Consider the following 20,337-nt stretch of genomic DNA (forward strand, 5'->3'; position numbering starts at 1 on the left):
CCCTGTTGGTGGGAAACTGCAAACTGGTGCAGTCACTCTGGAAAACAGTATGGAGGTTCCTCAAAAAATCAAACATAGAACCACCATGTGATCCAGTAATTCCACTACCTGGGTATTTACCCAAAGAAAATGAAAACACTAATTCCAAAAGCTATATGCTCCCCTGTGTTTATTGCAGCATTATTTACAGCAGTCAAGGTATGGAAGCAATCTACAGATAGATGAATGGATAGAGAAGATGTGTCCATAAACAATATGGAATCTTACTCAGCTGTAAAAAATGAGTGAGGTTTTGCCATTTGTGGCAGCATGGATGGATCTAGAAGGTATCATGCTAAGTGAAGTAAGTCAGAGAAAGACAAATGTCATATGATTTCATTTATATGTGGTATCTAAAAAACAAAACAAAACAAAAAAACAGAAATAGACCTGTAAACATAGAGAACAAACTGGTGGTTGCCATGGGGGTATTGGTGGGCAGCGTGGGTGAGAGGGGAGTAGGAGATACAGGTTTCTAGTTATGGAATGAGTAAATCACAGGAATTAAAGGTACAGCATAGGGAATATAGTCGTGGTATTGGAATAGCATATGGTGACAGATGGCAGCTCTGCTTATGGTGAGCATAGCGTGACATACAGTCTCGTTGAATTGCTGCATTGCACGCCTGAAACTAATGTAACATTATGTGTCAACTGTACTTCAGTGAAAAAATACCTCCAAAATATATATCAGAGTTCCATTAGAAGATTAGCTTTTCATATATACCTTTACAACAGTAGCCATTAGGCTGAGATGCTGTTTTTCCATCATGTGAATGATCGGGATGATGATTCTCAGTCACTCAGCCATAACATTCACAAAGAAAGAGTTAAGTCATGGTAGCCATTGTGGGCTCTAACTTGGCTCAGAGGGCCAAGTTTTAAAATGTTCTTTGTCCTTACGCTAAAGCTGCAGGGGAGGAAGGCTCTGAAATTTTGATCATGATACTGAATTTCCATTTGGTGGATAGGTGTCAACTTAGATGGAAAGAAGATCTTGGTAATAGGAGCCCATGGGTCTTTGGAAGCTGCCCTGCAATGCCTGTTTCAGAGAAGAGGGTCCGTGACCATGAGCTCCCAGTGGAACACACCTCAGCTTCAAAGCAAGGTAAGCGTCTTTCATGTGGGAAATAGAGTTTTAAGTGCTTATATTAGAAAAGGAAAAGGACTAGAAATGTATAGGCTAAGCATTGAACATAAGTGAGAGGAAGAACAGCAGAAAATCTCAAAGGATGGAAACAGTAAAGAGCAGATATTAATGAAATAGAAAGCAAGTTTATGTCAGAGATGATCAACTAAGCCAAAAGCCGGTTCTTGGAAGAGTCTAATAAAATAGAAACACCACTAGCCAAAATAATCAAAACGAAAAGAGAACACCAGCAGTGTTAGGAATGAACAAAGGGACATAACCGCAGAACAAAAATTATTTTCAAAAAAAAGAGGCTATGAACAATTTTAGTAAACTGGTAAATTTGAAAATCTCTATGAAATGAAAACTTCTAAATGTAACTTACAAAATGGATTTAAGTACAATTGATTAGACCGACATACATTTAAGACATTGGATCAGTCTATGCAAACTAAAGGAGTTCTACCACCATCAGAACACGTCATAATCTTTCCTCCAAACAATGGAAAAGCACATTTTCTAACCCATTTCGTGAGTGCCCAAACCAGAGGACAGGATGCTCAAGGACAATTATGGGCTCATTCCAACCAAATCCAGCACCAGGTTGGGGTTATCATAGGATTGCCAGTGTGGTTTAATATCAGAAAAATCCATTAAGATTTACTGACAGTTCACCACATTATCAGATAAAAAACTATGCTGTCACTATCATAGATACAGAAGTCATTTGATAAAATCCTTTATGATTTTTTCCCTAAAAAACCTTATCTAGGAAATTAAAGGAATTCCTTAACCCAGTAAATACCTATAAAAAGTTAGAGCAAGTATCTCATTAAATAATGAAATATTAGAAACATTTCTTTTAAAATTTGGAAAGATATAAGGGTGCCTGTTATCAGTAGTCCTAATCAGCTCTGTATGGGAATTACTAGACAGTGCTGTAATGTGAAGAAAGGGAGAATTTATAATGTTTGGAAAGGAAGACACCACACTGTCATCAATCCTAGATGATAGCTTTACCTACATAAAAAACTCAAAAGAATCTTAAAAAAATATGAGAATGAATACGAGTTCACTCGGGTTCTTGGATATATGCATTTCTAAACACCACACCCATAGTTAAAAGAGTAAATTTTTTTCAAAGATTTATTTATTTGAGAGAGAGTGCAAGCATGTGAGTAGTATAGGGTGTGGGAAAGAAAGTCCTGTTTTAAACAGAATCTGCGCTGAGTTACAGAGCCTGACTCAGGGCTCGATCTCACAACCTGGAAATCGACTTGAGTTTAACCAGCTGTGCCTCCTGGGATCCCTGTAATTTTTTTTATCAGTTTTTTAAAATTGATTCTTAAATTAGAGTTTATAATAGCAATGAGAATATAAGGTACTTAGGATATATTTAACAGAAGTTATTTCTGATCTTTTGAAAGAAATTATATAATTTTGATGAAGGTCATTAAGAAGACTCCAAAATAGAGATACCATGTTCATGGATAAGAGGACTCAATATTGGGGTGCCTGGGTGGCTCAGTGGGTTAAAGCCTCTGCCTTCAGCTCAGGTCATGGTCTCAGGGTCCTGGGATCGAGCCCCACATCGGGCTCTCTGCTCAGCAGGGAGCCTGCTTTCTCCTCTCTCTCTGCCTGCCTTTCTGCTTACTTGTGATCTCTGTCAAATAAATAAATAAAATCTTCAAAAAAAAAAAAAAGAGGACTCAATATTCAGAGAAGCGGACATGGTAGCATGTTGGTGGCTTTGTAATAGAGAGATTTGGCCTTGTGAAAGAAAAAAAAAGGAGAACTCAATATCTTAAAGATACTGATTCTGCCCAAATTAATCTGTAAATTTGAGTCAGAGTCCTGACTTATTATTGGTTTTGGTGAGTTTGACAAGCTGATTCTAAAATTTAACAGAGGGGGTGCCTGGGTAGCTCAGTTAAGCATCTGCCTTTAGCTCAGGTCATGACCCCAAGACTTTGGGATTGAGCCCTGCATCGGGCTCCCTGCTTTGCAGGGAGCGTGCTTCTCCCTCCCTCTCTCCCCCTGCTTGTGTTCCTCTCTCTCTTTTGGTCAAAAAAAAAAATAAAATCTTTAAATAGTAATAAAATAAAATTTACACAGAGGTAGAAGGGCAAAAACAAAACAATATTGAAGAGATCTTGAGCTGCAAATATCAATGTGAAAGAATTTTTTAATATAGCACTTGCTGAAAAAAAGCATTTGCAAAAGGGTTCATTGCATATGACACCATTTATTTAAAGTCTAAAAGCAGTGCCATATATATCTATGCTTTAGGGCTACATATATAAACTAACAAGATAAAGAAATATCTGGTCCTTGAACCCAATCAGGAAACCATTTACCAGGACAAGGATGTGGATGTAGGTGGAAAGGAGACTCACTGGTGTTGGCCATGCCTTTTTTCTGGGCAGTGGGCTGGGTGTCCAGGTGCATTCTATCATCTGTTTACATTTTCATGGCTGGAACAGTTAATAAGGTTTTTAATTTCAAAAAATGGCCATGAATTTTTACACATTCCAAGCAAAGTGAAGTTAAATTAAAAGTGTGTTAAGGACAGTAAAGTAACTGCAGAACAACATCGAAAAATATACGTTCCTTATGTTGCCCCATGAGAACAGAAGTGAGAAGTTGCAGTCCTGCCCCGGGGAGGCAAGTGTCTCGACCTAGAAGTGATACCTGAGTTGCAGGTGGGTCTAATACATGCAGCTTTCTCCTGTGAAGGCAGCTCAGAAACGTGGTCGCCCAGCTAAGCTCAAAACCTCTGTGCCTTTTGAGTGGTCACCACATGGGGGCAGCCTATGCAAGAAAATTCAGGGACTCCCAATTCAGAGCCGAGAATTTTTGATTTTGGAAGGTTAGTGGAAGAAGAAAACACGCCCTGCTCTGGACTGAACAGCTGTGGTGGAAAAGAGAAAAATACCTTCACTGGCGACTGAATGTTTTCACAGCTGTCGCAGATAACTTTGCCGGTTGTATCTGTATTTTGGTAAAACAAAGGCATCTTTCAAAGTACTTTTTTATGATGGAAATAAATCACCTTGACTCTTCTTTGGGATAAATCTTGTCCTGACTTTGAGAACGACCAGCGGCTCTACTCTCTAGAGAATCTAGAAATTGGGTAACTTTCCTGTTTTCAGACATCCAGGAAGGTTCTGTTGAAGAGTTGTTGCACACACATTGTTTCCCGGGTACATAGAATGGCCCCACCATGAATCTTAGAGACTGTGACCTTTCTCCACTGCTTTGTCTCTGTAGCCAAAAATATGGACAGGATGGTTCAGGGCTCCTCATGCTGGTCTTTGAAATTTATCTGGCCTCTGGCCCCCTTCTCCCCGGTCTACCTACTGCTTGTTGCACCTCAAGACAAAGCCTTGTTCTTTCTGTTTTTCATGCCAGCGGCTCACAGTTCATGAGCCACGTACCTCCCCGAGGACGTGCCTCCATGCTTCTGCCTGACATTTGACTTTCCACTCTTCCTGGATTTTATTTCCGAAACACGGGCCATTGCTGGGCCTGGTTTCCAAGAACCGAGACCGCAGACCTCTGCAGGCGACAGTGGTGGTGGGTCACCTGGGCACGGGGTTGGCATCCTGGGGCACCTGCCCGCGTCGGGGTGTGTGTCTACCCTTGCTGGCCGCACCCTCAGCAGACCTGCCCTGTGAAAAACAGCGAGCGGGTAAGTTTAACAACAGCTTGGGATTTTTGTTTTCTCGTTTCATCAACACCAAATAGATAGTACAGTGTAAGATTGTAGTACATTTCGATTCTCCTTACCGCAGTGATAAGTGTCGGGGAAAAAAAGGAGAAGCAAAGGGTTATAGCTATTGGCTGAAGGAAGTCATCTTCGGGGAGCATGTCTTGTAGGCTTCTTTGTACCTGATATGGAGCAAGCTACCTCCGTTGGCCATCTGGTTGGGGGTTTCCATCCTGAGAGGTTTGGGGGTCAGGAGGTGGGTGACCACGTAACATTGGAGTCCTGCCTACCACCTTCCACACGACACACAGCCTCTCAAGTCTGGGATGACCTACAGGCAACCGCAGCCTGCTGCGGCCAGCAGGAACTACCTTGGAGGGTTTGGAGTCAGACACATTTGTGTTCTTGGTAAGCAGTGGGACATAGGCTTTGGTGACAGCTCCGGGTTCAAGCCTTCCCTGTCACTTAGCTTTTCTGAACCTTGTCTCTTCAGGTGTGGAAGGGGGTCATAACACTGCCCGCTGCACAGGGCTGCTGGGGGTTCAGTCGCGCAAGTTGGCTTCACACAGAACTTGGCCCCTGCGAACGTCCACATTAACAGCTTGGCTGCTGTTAATGGTGAGTCAGGAAAGACATTGGCCAGCTTCGCACTGTGGAAGAGTCAGTGGGTCAATGAAATCGTAAGGAGATAAGCTAGTAAAGTAGTGGAACCCAGGTCCCTCACTGGAAGCCCAGCAGACGTGTTTCCAGTGTATGGCAGGCAGAAGGAGAGAGTCACTGTGGGAGGGTCTTGCGCCATCTTGAGGTGGGAGGGATGAAACCAAAGCAAGACGAGGAGAGTGGGAGAGAGTGGGTGCCCAGTTTTGGCCTTTACACCCACCCCACTTCTTCACCGGTATTACCAACTACCAACTTGAAGTAATGCAACAGAGAGCCTTTGCTCCACTGCTGTGGACCTCTTCCGTCCCGCAAGTTCTGTGTTCCTCAGAAGCCACTCTACTTCAATTTATGTCTGGTGGAGGGGTTCCCTGTTTATTGATTAATTCTTACAGGAATAGCGTTCCTTCCTACAGTGTCGAGGAATGGTGACATAGAGTTAGTGGGATTGAAGCGGATTCTGGTTATGCGTAACATCTCCATGGAGCCTGAGCAAGAAGAGTTGAGATTTGCCTTTTCAGAGTTTTGTGGACAATAGAGTAGATTTCTGTAATTTGCAGCTTTGCCGTTTCATGCCCATCTGAGTGTGTCACTGGAAATTAAGTTTCCTTCTTTGTTTCTGAGCATCACTTCGGGGCTTTTCTAGAAGTTATGTGTTTATTCACGGGGGAGGGGAAGAATGTACTTGTCCATATCAGCTTCATGTGATGGAGGAGCGTCGGATGTCCGGAAGCAAAAGCTCTGGGTGTGGTGTTTCTGGGTAGGGCTCCTTCCACCACCAGGACAGAGGCCCCGCACTCAGCATCCCGGGCCCCAGGAGTGGAATGTCTCCCCAGTGCGGGGCCTGGACAGAGCCACCGCCCAGTGAGAACTGGCTTATCTCTGACTCCCCCTGAGGAGTTCAACCTGATGCCAAAAGCAGTTTGAGGCGAGAGAATGTTCTGCGTTTAGGATTTATGAGTTGGAGTGGTACCCCTCTCCAGGGAAGCGAGGCTGACAGGTTCCTTGGGGCCCTGCGTGCACACCCGTTACTCACAGTGCTCACGGGAGAGCCTTTCTGGAATCTGTGGTGAGACACAGCTGGAGGACAGGGTGAAGTGGCCTCCAGCTGTGACAAATCGGGTCCATCCCAGCTGTGTGCATAAGAAATAACCCAGAAATAAGAGAACCGTTTTATTTTGTTTTTCTCAGAGGATCTCATGTCCCCTCCTTCTGAGCACAGAGACCCTCAGAACTAGTATTAACACAAGAAGGGAAAAATACAAGTCTTTCCTATTTATTTGAAGGATCAAAGGGGGTTGGGATTTTTTGAACAAAAGCTAAATGATCACTAAGTCATTTCCAGTTTAAATTCACTGCAGAGCAGGGCTTATAGAAGGCTTTTGAAAGTGAATTGGACATTTCCAAATAGACGTGTATTGTACATACGAAATCTTGAAAAAAGAATAATCTTTTTTCCAAAGATTAGGGGGAAAAAAAATTCTAGCTTTTAAACTGAATGAGATTAGTGAGTTACATGACTGGGTTTTTGTTTTTTTTTTTAAATATATATATATACATATTTTTATTAACATATAATGTATTATTTGCTCCAAGGGTACAGGTCTGTGAATCATCAGGCTTATATGCTTCACAGCACTCACCATAGCACGTACCCCCCTGATGTCCATCACCCAGCCACCCCATCCTTACCCCACCACCCCCCAGCAACCCTCAGTTTTTTGTGTGAGATTAAGAGTCTCTTAGGGTTTGTCTCCCTCCCCGGTCCCATCTTGTTTCATTTTTTCCTTCCCTGTCCCCCACAATCCTTGGCCCTGCCTCTCAAATTCCTCACATCAGAGAGATCATATGATAATTATCTTTCTCTGATTTACTTATTTCGCTCAGCATAATACCCTCTAGTTCCATCTATATCATTGCAAATGGCAAGATTTCAGGGTTTTGATGGCTGCATAGTATTCCATTGTATATCTATACCACCTCTTCTTTATCCATTCATCTGTTGATGAATGGACATCTAGGTTCTTTCCATTGTTTGGCTATTGTGGACATCGCTGCTATAAACATTCGGGTGCACATGCCCCTTTGGATCACTACATAAAAATATATTTTAATTTTTAATGCATTTTCCTTTTAAGTGCTGGGAAAGAAAATGTATAGTTACAGATCCAAAATACAGCGATACTGGTTTTTCTGGAGATCGTTATTTCTTCATGAGGCTTGGAGTTAATGTCAGGCAGCCTGTCATTTCTACCCTGAGGACTTCTGTCTGCATTTTCTGTAAGGCTGGTCTAGCAATAATGTACTCCCTTAGCTTGTATTAATATGCAAGTACACGAATCTCCCCCTTGTTTTTGAAGTGGCTTTTTGCTGGATGGAGAATTTTCGGTTGACAAGGCATTTTTCTTCAGCACTTTAAATGTCACCCCACTGTCGTTTGGCCTTCAAGGGTTCTGGTGAGCATAATAACTATCACGGCAAAGGCCACAGACCAGTGCCCCGTGGTAATGGCAGTCATGGTCCCTCCTGGTAATTGAGTTAGTAAGTTCCGAGAACCAGGCTCTCTGTTTTGCTCATGTTGTGTCCTGATTCTGCCCAGATTTCCTTTTGGGCACAACCTTCATTCTCCCCATCTCACAGAGGAGAAGACTGAGACTTGGGGAAGTAAAGAGACTTTCCAAATCTAATTTTAAAATGATGGAGGCGGTACTACAGCCTGAATTTTCAGCCACTGTCCTGAGTCAGCTCTTATTCCAGGCGATCACAAAACCCAGTCTTTAAAAGTATATGTATATATTTTAAAGATTTTGTTTATTTGACAGACAGAGATCACAAGTAGGCAGAGAGGCATGCAGAGGGAGGGGTAGAAGCAGGCTCCCCGCTGAGCAGAGAGCCCAATTTGGGGCTCGATCCTAGGACCCTGTGATCATGACCTGAGCCGAAGGCAGAGGCTTAACCCACTGAGCCTCCCCAGGCACCCCTTTAAAAGTACATTTAAAGTCTAGTCTTTTACACCAGAAAGTACCTGACAGCTCAGGTGAGAAACATCGGAGAAACCAAGGCCCAAGACATTAGACTTGAGTTGAGTTCACTCTTGTTTTATTCCAACAGTTTATCATCCCACAGACAACCTTTTAAGAGAGGAGGCCGAAGTAGACTCAGTGCCATTCCCTCTCTGAGGCCTTGGGAGGGTGTCCACCCTATTGAGAGGGTCGTGGGGGCGCCCTGGTCACCTGTGGGGGCTCGCAGGACAGTGCCTCGACAGGAGTCTCTCCCCCCGCACACACACACCAGTTACAGGTGCAAGGAGATTGTCCCTAATCACAGGGCACCACGGGATCCTGTACCAAGCAAATACCAAGGTTATTCAGTAATGTGTGACTAAGTGACCTGAGTCACGTAGGGCCCTGAGCATTCTCTGACGGATTTTTCCATGTTCATGGACTGAAAATGCCTTTGGAGATGTCACGTCCCATTCTTTTCACTCCTGTCACTCCCTGATCATTGCATCACTTACTAACACCGGAGAAGGAGGTGAATGGAACTTTTTTAAAAGTCCCCAGATCAGGCCGATTATATCTAGTAGTGGTGAGAAGAGGATTTGTGAGAGGATCTATTGGAACTGATGGGCACGCACTCCAGGAGTCACATAGGGTGGTCCCTTGAGAGCTGTACGTAGTTTGAGGTCTGTATGCACAAAAGAAGGGCTCCCGGCTGTGTCCTGTGACCAGCAGACCGGTGATGTCCCTTCCAGCGCACGTAGCGTTATCCCCGTCGGCAGAGCCTGGCTCCACCTTTCACCCCTTCTTCCCCAGTAGAAATGATGTTTAAGGAATTAAAATGTAATTTAAGGAGTTAGAATTAGAGTACTTTAATGGGTAGCTATTAAACGTAACCCACAACTGTGAAGCCCTTTATGTTGGGGTAAAGATTTCCTCCTCCGAGCTTTTCTCCTCTGTCATCTCATTGACACGACACATGCACGTGAAGTGTGGCATCACCCGCGAGGAGCCGCAGAGACTGCACTTGAATCGAGGCCTTGTAACACCTCGCAAGCATCCTTCCCCTGGCAGCTCGGTCACTTCCAGAGAGTACAGCTTCTTTGCCCCGCAGAGGAGGTGGCCGAGGCCTGGAGGGTGACTGGAGGAAGAGGAATGCACAGATGGGCCCTTGTGGGATCCAAGGTTCAGAACCGGGAAAGGCGAGTGCATCAGGAAAGGCCAAGTTCGATTTCACACAGCTGCCTCTCCTCATTAACTCCACCAGGCTGTAGCTTTTCAGGTCCGGCCTCGACACAGAGGAGGCAGGTCGTCGGGGCTGTCCTGCCTCTGTGAGGCCTGGCTGGCCTAGGGCCGCCTTGGGGACCACAGCCTGGACATTTCTTCCTTTTAGTGCCACGGGGTTCTGAGTCTTTGTCATACTGGATTGTCTCTCACCACACACGCAGGCTCTCTCTTTGTCTCTGTATCTCTTCACCATCCTTTGTAATTTCATCGTCTCCCTAGAGTGTGAGGAAGGGAATTACTTTTGATGAATCATTCAGAGTATATCCGTGACCAGAGGTGAGGTTGTGCTCACCTTCCCTCGCACGTGAGAACCCACGTCAGCGGCAGGCGCACTCAAAGACGGAGTGACTGTCTTTTCTGTCATTCTGGACATAGCCGCATCTCTTTGGTACTCTTCTCCTTTACGGAGCGGTTAAGTATGTCGGATGGCGAAGTAAGAGGTGAACTTATGTAGAAAAAGGAAAGTCATTTATGATCCTTTGCGGAAAGATGTTGGTAGGTAAGTGCTAGTCATAATCCCTAACTGTCCATTTGGCTTGGAGTCATTCTGATTTATGAAATAAGCACAAGAGAGGTATCAATTTTAAAAGCCAATGATCTGGACGCCTGGGTGGCTCAGTCGGTTAAGCGTCTGCCCTGGGCTCAGGTCGTGATCCCGGGGTCCTGGGATCGAGCCCTGAGTCAGGCTCCCTGCTCAGTGGGGAGTCTGCTTCACCATCTCCCCCTGCTTGTTCTCTCTCTGTCTCTATCAAATAAAGAAAATCTTAAAAATAAATAGATGAAAGCCAATGATCTGTTCTCATCACAGAAGAAAGTAGAAGAAAGACACATGCCCAATTTGTGGGGGAAAAAAAAAAGAATTCTCCCAGGATGAGATCACATAATGTGTGGGGAAGAGGGTGGGGGACTACCTTCTGCTGAAATCGTCATTCTCTTATCTTGCCAAAGTATTAGGATATCTGAATGAGAATGGTTTTATGGACATGGGGGAGGGTATGTGCTATGGTGAGTGCTGTGACGTGTGTAAACATGGCAATTCACAGACCTGTACCCCTGGGGCTAATAATACATTATATGTTAATAAAAAATAAAAATTTAATAAAAAAAAATAGATTGAAGACCTAAGGGGGAAAAAAAAAGAATGGTTTGCTATTCCTATTTTGGCGTATTTACAGAGTTATTTTAACGTTTCTATTTGATAGTATGCTTAATATTTTAGTAAAATGTGGTTATTTATCCATAGGTACAAAGCCATAATCCTCTGGTAGATGTTCAGTTAATTCAAATGAAAAGGTAGACGTCCTAAGTTAAAATAATGTGTGAACAAACAGGGACTCTGCTCATGAGACTCAAGGCCTAAATGAAGTCTGCATCTGCAGGGAACACACTTTACCGAAATGGCAGGAATTTTCCGGGCACAGTCTCTAATGCCCACGTCTATAGGAAAGTCGCTGACAAATTCCTAATTGCCCAAAATGGATTTTTTTTTTGCTTTTAGTTTGTTTGGCCACTGGGTGTCATTCAGACCTGTCTACCATGCCCTTTCCCCAGCACCTATGTGGCTACACCATGCTTCCTGCCTCCTGGGCCACACCAGTGTCACCGTTTGCTCCTCTTCTCTCACCTGGAATTGCTCCTAGGGATGTACTGAAGGCCCCTATCCTTCCCATTCTATCCGTTTCTCTCAGATCTCCAAGTTTCTGAGTCTAACCCCACCTGTGTGCTGACGAGTCCCAGCCTACCTCCCTCCTCCCGGACCATCCTGTGTTGGGAACCTGTGCATCCAGCTTCCCACCAAGTGTCTCCTCCTCCTGCATGTTTCCCTCCTACGCCCTCCAACCCCTTCTCAGTCCAGCTTCCAGAGTAATCTTCCTAAAACAACGTCTGGTGGCATGAGGGCGACCAAACAAAGTAGCCCCATCTGACAGCTCCTTGTCAGTCAGCAAGAAAAGGTCTGCACATTGGGGAATTTGGCATTTATAGAAAGAAAAGTAACATTCCATTTAAAAACTTAAAAAAAGAGGAACCTAACTCTTCAGGACTTTGCCGTGAGATTGTCAGGGAGCCTCTGTGCCACGTAAGACGTCACAGACTGTCCTCGTTGCTGCAAAGCACCGGGAGCAATCTGCCATGGAAGGACGATCTGGGAAGCCACCAGACTGGTCTCACACAATGACAGTGTGTCCCAGTTCATCGGAAGTGGGAGAACCGGGGCTCCTTGGTGGCTCAGTCTGTTAAGCATCAGACTCTTGGTTTCAGCACTGGTCATGATCTCACGGGTCATGGGATCGAGCCCCATGTCAGGCTCCACGCTCCGCGCAGAGTGCCCTTGAGATTCTCTCCTCCAGCCTGTCCCCTCCCCCAACACCAAATCTTTATTTTTTTTTCAAGGAATAGAGATAGAACGTTTATTCGTAACTCATTTTATAAGGCCAGCATAACCCCGATTCAAAAATACAGTGAGAAAATTACAATAGTTCTTTTAATAGATACACAAATTAGAGCAAAATATTAGAAAAATCAAACCCAGAGAATGTGTTAAAAGGATAATATGTCATGACCAAATTGGCTTATTCTAGAATTTTTAAAATGGTTTGAATCAAATAAATCTTAAAAAAAAAAAAAAAGTGGAAGAACAAGTTTGAGGCACCCTTCTCTCCACAGCCCTCCCTGTACTTACTGTATGTGACAGCTGCCCAGCTCGTGTGCAGGGACCGATCAAGAATGCTGATGTCTCCGTGGCCAAAATGAATAGACATGGGATGTTTAATCATTTCTTTTCCTATCCCACTCCCCCAAATCTGGAGGATTGTTCTTAAATCCTGTGGGTGGGGGTTTTTCCTTCAGATCCTCAGAATCACGATTCATCAAAAATCTCAACCTCGGTGTTTTTTGTTTTTGTTTTTTTTCATTCATCCCAGCTTTGGGTGTATATAATACCTGAGATTCCCAATGTGCCCTTTCAAAACGATAGTGAAAGTTAAATTATCTTCTAGTCAGGGGGGTAGAGGAGTGGGGGGGTATACTTTCTGTAATTTGAATTTTAAGATCTTTTTTTTTTTTTTTTGCTGAATACAAAACCATGATGTTCCTTAATGACCTTGCAAATCACATCTGTCCTCCATCTCCCTCTATCCATTTTCCAGTGCTTGCCCACCCCACCGCCGCTCTTAAAAATCAGTGACATAGAGAAAAATAGTTTTCATGATCTCCAAACTATACGTGACTCCCACATGCCCCATGTTAAACGTGGGCATTTCTGTGTCTTACTATTGTTTTAACATTTGGTCCTTTGCCTGGGGAGTGGGCGGGGCTCTGTAAGCCGCTTCTACCCAAGCCTCCACAGAGAAAGAGATTATTTTGTTACAAGGTAGAGTTTCAAGCTAGGCTTTGGCCGGGTCTTTCCCACTTGGGAGGAGGAAAGTAGAAACAGCCAGCAAGATGATCATTCTTGAATTTTAGCTCATTAAAATCTTCCTTGCTCCTCAGTGAGTGATTTATTGAATCAAGCATCCAGCAGTTTTCCTCTCCAGAAAGAATTAGCATCTCCAGCGAGTTCACTGCTAATGGCGGAGATTTTCGTCTTTTCTCTGCGGGATCGGCCATCTTCCCGTTGCTCATTTAGCACAGCCCACTCCAGGGTTGTGTTTAAACATGGAGCTGAGGAGTGGGAATGAGCTCCCTGAGATTTATAGGTAATGAAAAGAACAGGTTGTGTCAAAGGCACCACATGTAGGAAACTAAGTGTTCTTCAGGGACCTGTGCGAACCTCTGATCCTTGGCTTTTTCCAAAATGAATGTTTCAGCCTTGTACGTACTAACTTCCTCTTTACAGAAGTTTTAACATGTTGTTTTTGCTGCTGTTGTGTGGGAAAAATGTAGCGACATGGTGTTTCTTACCTGCTGAGCATTTCCAACAAGAGTTAAACGTTTGAGTTCCTTTTGGAGCTTAGTGTGGTTGCGTATCTGCGGTGGGATCAGTACATGAAGAAATACATGTTTTTATTCAGATGTTTAAAGTCCTCTTTCCTTGGGGTGCCTGGGTGGCTCCGTAGGTTAAGTGTCTGCCTTCAGCTCAGGTCATGATCTCAGGGTCCTGGGATCGAGCCCCCCGCCAGTCTCCCCGCTCAGTGGGAAGCCTGCTTCTCCCTCCCCCTGCTCGTGTATGCGCTCTCTCTCTGTCTCTCTCTCTCTCTCCCCCACCACCCCTCCCTGTCAAATAAATAAATAAATAAATAAAACCTTTTAAAAAGATGAAAATAAAATTCTCTTTCCTTAAGAACAGTTTCCCCCCCTAAATAAAACATCACCCAAAAATCTTGGTGCTTTTCAGATCTGTCTGTGGAGAACATATGACGTGAACCGCACTTGGATGCTGGTGATGTTAGCTTCCAGCAACATCTGAATTCCGTTTCATAGTGTTGTGGTCTCACAGGGTTTTGTTTTTTTGTTTTTTTTTGTTTGTTTTTTGGTTGTTTTTTTTTTTTTTTTTTTTTTTTAAAGGATGGTTGTTTTAGGAGAGACTTCTCTTCTTTTTAGTGTGACCAATGCCGTTGATTTACTGTGACACCATTTCAGTATGTTCTTCCTGTGCCTTAGTGAAGTACGAGAGGGAAAAGCAGTGAGCACTGTTGGGCTCATTAGTGGGGCCCAGCAAATGTGAATTCCCTTTTCCTTGCTGGCGTGATCAAACTGACCCATGTTCCCAGGACGGCGGCTTTAAAGGTTGGCTTTATCGGCTCTTGGTAAAGACATGCCTTTTAAATTGTTGCCATGTTCCTCCTCTATCGGGGAACTTGGAGCTGTTCTCGACCTTGGCTTTTTTGTCTTCATAAACCAGGGAGGACCGTCATGGATTTGCTTCCCCTCACGGCCATCTCTCGCCCCAAGATTTCTGAGAGACGTTAGTGGGTGCAGCCTCTTGTCCAGACTGTGCTACAGAGTCCGAGGCTGAGTTGTTCAGCTGGCGCTACCCCAGGCTCTTCAGCCACGAGCCTCTCCAAGCCAAGAACGCATGAGGGCGCGTGGAGCATGTTCGTTGATGGGGCGGTTGGGTGGTGGTCGCAGCTGTGGGGCGGTTTTCCTGTTTTGTCTGCCCCTCCTCTGTCTGGTTCTAAAGAGTCTGCAGTCAGTTACAGGGCACCGAAGTCTGTGGAAAAAGCAATGGGAGAAGGAAAGCAGTGTGGGAGAGTGGAGGGTGGGCACTGTCTCTTTCTTACCTGTGGAGTGTCCTGAGACTGGCTCCCCAGGGGAAACAGGAATTCCCAGAGAGGTGCTTACACTCTCTGAGCCTCAGTTTCCTTGTCTGTGAAATGGGTGCAGTAGCACCAGCCCACATAGTTGACATGTGCAATCATAGCTATTTCCCCCACAGGGTCCCACATTCCTCCTTCACCTCTTGCCCTCCACATAAACGGATCTGATTTGTGACTGTTGGTTGCTTAGTGGGGACAGTACTGGGACAGGCGGTCATTCTTTGGTTGAGGTCAGAGCTAGTCTCTTCTAAATGTCACCTTCCTACCAGACATGTTCCTCCAGCACTGTTACCAAAATCGGACAGGACAGTTGTGATGAATGTGTTGTGTGCTAATAGTTGCATTCTTTTGTTTTTCTAAAAAAAAAAAAAAAAAGGAAAAAACCAAAAATGAGCAGTCTGACAGGAGACTAAGCAGAGCCTCCAGGAAAATGAGATTTTTTTCTTTAGCTCTTGAAAAAAGCCTCCCATAGATCCAGTAGAAGTTGCATGTGGGCCTAATTTGGATTGTGTGGTTGGACAAGCCAGCAGGCCCCCCGAACTGGCCAGATCTTCCTGTGGCTTCCCAGCAACCACCCCCCGTCTTCCCCGCTCAGCTGCCACATGACTCCAGATGCCACCCACCCCGTATACCTTTCAGTCTCCTGCTTCTATCTGCAGTTTTTGTGGTCCCATCCTTTTTCTTTTTTCTTTTTTTTTTTTTAAGATTTTATTTATTTATTTGACAGACAGAGATCACAAGTAGGCAGAGAGGCAGGCAGAGAGAGAGGGAAGCAGACTCCCTGCTGACCAGAGAGCCCCATGCGGGGCTTGATCCCAGGACCCTGGGATCATGACCTGAGCCGAAGGCAGAGGCTTAACCCACTGAGCCACCCAGGCGTCCCTCATCCTTTTTCTTGATGCTGCAGTTAGTGGTGAAGACACGTGGATGGCGATGCTGCCCAGAGTGGAGGCGCTACACTGACTGCCCTAAAGAAACTTTGCCCCTTTTCCTTTCCTTTCTGGGCCAAGATAGTCAGTCCCTGTGCTGACATGTGCTGCATTAGGAAATCCATGACGTGATTCTGTGCACGTCATCCGTGTGGCACCAACCTCAGAATGGTTGTCATCTGCTATCGAAATCAGGTGACACAGTTCGCTCGTCACATGTTGCTGCCACAGATTAAAATGAGCGCGGTGTTTCTCTTTCTCCTTCTAGCTTCATGAGGCTGATATTGTGGTCTTGGGCTCTCCCAAGCCAGAAGAGATTCCCCTTTCTTGGATACAACCAGGAACAATGGTTCTCAACTGTTCCCATGACTTCCTGTCAGGTGCGTAAATGTCTTAAAATTGGTGTTGGGCTGCTGATGAAAAGAGGCGAGATGGTTATGAGAAATGAACCTTACATTCAGAAAAGAGGATGTCCCTGAAGGGTTGCTTGTCGTCAGCATCCGTGCACAGGACAGGGAACTCAGAATGTGGATGGGCCTACCTTTTGGGTTACCCCATGTTGAAGCCATATTTTTGGGCAAAGAGAAGGTAAGATGCCAACCACAGTAGCCGCCCCCTGCTCCCACATGCAGACGTGCCCCTGCTGGCTTCTAGCGTTGAGCGGTCCAGTCACTCATGACCTGAAGTAGGTAATTTGTCCATGTGTGAGGTACACTAGAAATAGTGGTTTTCAGACTCATACAATGAAGCAGAACCTGTTCTCCCAAAGAAATCTTAGGTGACCTTCAGCATGTCAAAGCAGATGAAAACAGTTGCTGGAAGGGATGGGATGGTCGCAAGTTGAGCCAAAGTGGGTGGAGACCCTCTTTCATGTCTGCCAGGACCACCTGGGGGTTTCTAGGTCTCGAAACCCAGACGGCTCCACAGGAGCAGTGAAATAGAGAATAGTATCCGATTGTGTGTGTTTATGTAAAACTTTGACCCACTCACCTTGAGATAACTATTCTGCATTTTTCCACAAAAAAAAAAAAATGCACTGAACTTAATTCAATTGGAATATGATAGAAGGAAAAGAAAACAATGTGATATTATCAATGTTACTGAAATTCATGTCATAACTGTTTCTTCAAAAAAGGAAAATAATGGACCCACCCCACTAGGAAATGTCACCCCTCCCAGAATTAACCAGTCAGATTAAAAAACCTTCTGGGGCTTCAGGGAGTGGGGTGGATTGGAAGATGCGAGGGACGATACTCAGGAATTTCCCAGAATGCTAGGGTACTTGGCTCTTGGATGGAGAGCGCACAGATGAATGAAGCAATTAGAGGTATAATGCGAATGTAGGATTCATTGCTCCTTTTAGCAAATAGAAGGCTTGCACTAAATGACTTCTTAGAAGTATATCTCGTTTCAGGAAATAACTTTCTCACCCCGCCTGAAAAAAAACCCTAACCCATAAATTATGGGCATGCAGATTTGCTTCTCTGCTTAGCATTTAGATTAGGAATTCAGTTATGAATTCATGTTCTTTTAAATGAGTGCTTCTTTGCTGTTATATTTACTTGCTTTTTTTTTTTCTTTTTAATTTGAGTTTATATATTTAGGACAGTTTTGGCATAATCCTGGCTGGAGAGAGAGAGGCTGCTTTTGGAATCCCTTTGAGCCCTATGATTTAATATATGAAGGTGACATATATTTTTTTAGTGAAACTGCCTGATTTTTAATACAGTTCTTTTGAGGATATTTAGTTTTTTAAAGGCATTCCTAAAAACATCCAATTTCAATGCAGTGATCCTCCTGGGGAAAAAAAAGATCAAGGCATTATATTTTGATGGAACAATTCTATATGTAGACTGACTACAGTTAGTTTATTTGAAGTGTGTCGGGTCCAGTACTAGTAGTCTTCTTGATTTTTGAATACCTCGTGCCCAGAATAGTACCTGTCACATAATACATGCTCAGAAAATACTGAGTGTTGAGTGAATGAATAAGCTGGGACTCAGAAATGTACTCCGACTGATTGCAGCTTTAAGTTAGTTGCAGATACAAAGACATTTTTTGAACTTTTCTCGCACTCAGAAATCAGGCTGAGAGGCCAAAGACAAAGATGAGAAATGCTTTACTGATTAAAAAGATGGATGTTTTGGGGCGCTTGGGTGGCTCAGTGGGTTAAAGCCTCTGCCTTCAGCTCAGGTCATGATCTCAGGGTCCTGGGATCAAGCCCTGAGTTGGGCTCTCTGCTCAGCGGGGAGCCTGCTTCCTCCTCTCTCTCTGCCTGCCTCTCTGCCTACTTGTGATCTCTGTCTGTCAAATAAATAAATAAAATCTTAAAAAAAAAAAAAAGATAGATGTTTTGCAGTCAGCACCATTCATAAGAGTGTGGTATTTCCTGACAGTTTTAGGTTTGTGTGTATGTTTATTTATTTATTTATTTTAAGATTTTATTTGTCAGAGAGCGAGAGAGACCGAGAGAGAGAAAGAGCACACAAGCAGGGGGAGCGGCAGGCAGAGGGAGAAGCAGGCTCACCACTGAGCAAGGAGCCCCATGTGGGACTCCATCTAAGGACCCTAGAATCATGACCTGAGCTGAAGGCAGATGCTTAACTGACTGAGCCACTCGGGTTCCCCAAGATCCTTTTTTTTTTTTTTTTCCCAAAGATTTTATTTTTGAGTAATCTCTAAACCCAACATGGGGCTTGAACTTAGAACCCTGAGATCAAGAGTCCCACACTGTACTGACTGAGCCACCCTGGTACCCCAGTCAGTTTTAACTTTAGCAACTTTAATTAGTATGAAAATTGGATCTCTGAACAGATTGTAGAAAGGCTCTTCTCCCTTCTGTTTTGCATAACCTTGCCACCTTAAACAAAGAGACTTTTTTAAAGCATTATTCAAAGGAAAGGTGCTTTTATTCACACTTAAGAACAAAAGAATTCTTAATAAACTGGTGATTGGGTGAAGGCAAGGTTTATAATGGGATTTTCATACTCATCTTAACAATACAAGGATTCCTGCCCCCCTTCGCCCTGTAAAAATAGATGGGATGTGGTGATTTATAATGAGGTAATTCTATAGTGGCATTTTACTGAATACCTCATCTCAGGAGAGATTTTTCGGGTGGCTGATATCCCACTGAAAGCAGTGCTCAGAAAACAATTACACCTAACTTGTTGGATCTGTTCACTCTTCCTGTGGCATGAGTCTAATGTTTAGACTTAAAAGCCGGACACGTATCTTCCCTGAACAGTACTGAAAGATACTGGTGATTTACTCAGGCATCTAGAAATCTGTGAGATGCCAGAGGGAAAATCTGATCTATTCGAAGTGAATTGAGAAAGTGAATGACTTAATGATTGGGTAATAAATCCTTACCAAGTAAAACTAACTAAATAAATAAAAGAAGGTCATGTTAATGTTCAGTTTTCTAGCTATAAGAATAACTAATATTTTATTATTAAGCGTCAAATCACAGAAGCTGTGATTTCATAATGTTCTGCTTGCTAAAGAGCAGAATTCATACAGAGCAAGACCATTTCATACTCTAATATTAAGAGTGCCCAATGGGACACAGGAGGAACTGGTCTTACATCTTGGGCCCAGAAAAGAGTATCAAAACAGCGATTTTGTGGGTCCGAGTATTTGACAGCATCAGTTTAAGTGAACGCAAGTATATTTACTGTGGGATACATCTCAGGGTTCAGGCTAATGACCTGGAGGATCCTGGGAGACTGAAGCGTTCTATCTTACGACCCTTAAGGGAGACAGTATGATTAATGCAATGGGAAAAGCATGGAATGTGGGTCAGGTTGATCTTACTCAAAGAGAAGAGGGGGTTTTTCGTTTAGTTCTGGTTTTGGTTTTTCTCTTAACTGCACCTTATTTGTAAGCTGTGTGACTTTGAGCAAATAACTTAAGCTCTCTGATCTTCAGTTTCCTTGTGGGTAAGAGGGGAACAAGGCTCTAGAGAGGAATAAGTGAGCTCTCGCCTCACAGCACGGCCTTCTTAAGAGCTGCCGTCTAGTGGCCCCCCTCCCCCTCCTTCCTCGTTGTCTTCTCACCTCTAGCACACAGAAGAGCTGTCAGACTTCATATTAGCAACATGGGACTCTATTTGAAAACAAATACAGGGAAGGACTCTTCCTAATGAGTTTCTGAGAATGTGAGAAGGGAGCTTTAAGAACTTAGATACACATGTAATTCAGTTGTTACCTTCGTGCACATAGAATACAATAAGGGTATTGGCTTATGAATTTTGAACTCCAGTTATTCTAAAATCTGTTATATCTATTACCTGTTTCCCTTACCTTTTTTCCCAGGAAATTCTGGAAGAGTT

At 44.0% G+C, this 20,337-nt stretch overlaps 1 protein-coding gene across 1 annotated transcript in view; it reads left to right on the plus strand.

Annotated features, from left to right (window-relative positions):
- MTHFD1L (methylenetetrahydrofolate dehydrogenase (NADP+ dependent) 1 like) overlaps positions 1–20,337 on the plus strand; it is a 183,700-nt gene that overhangs the window by 15,812 nt on the left and 147,551 nt on the right. Inside the window, exons 7-8 of the mRNA XM_032836357.1 lie at positions 1,011–1,147; positions 16,273–16,384. Of these exons, the coding sequence (XP_032692248.1) occupies positions 1,011–1,147; positions 16,273–16,384 (249 nt within the window). The remainder of the gene's footprint in view (positions 1–1,010; positions 1,148–16,272; positions 16,385–20,337) is intronic.

Source organism: Lontra canadensis, unplaced genomic scaffold, assembly GCF_010015895.1.
Source record: "Lontra canadensis isolate GAN:19392208 unplaced genomic scaffold, GSC_riverotter_1.0 scaffold92, whole genome shotgun sequence".
Classification (NCBI taxonomy): Eukaryota; Metazoa; Chordata; class Mammalia; order Carnivora; family Mustelidae; genus Lontra; species Lontra canadensis.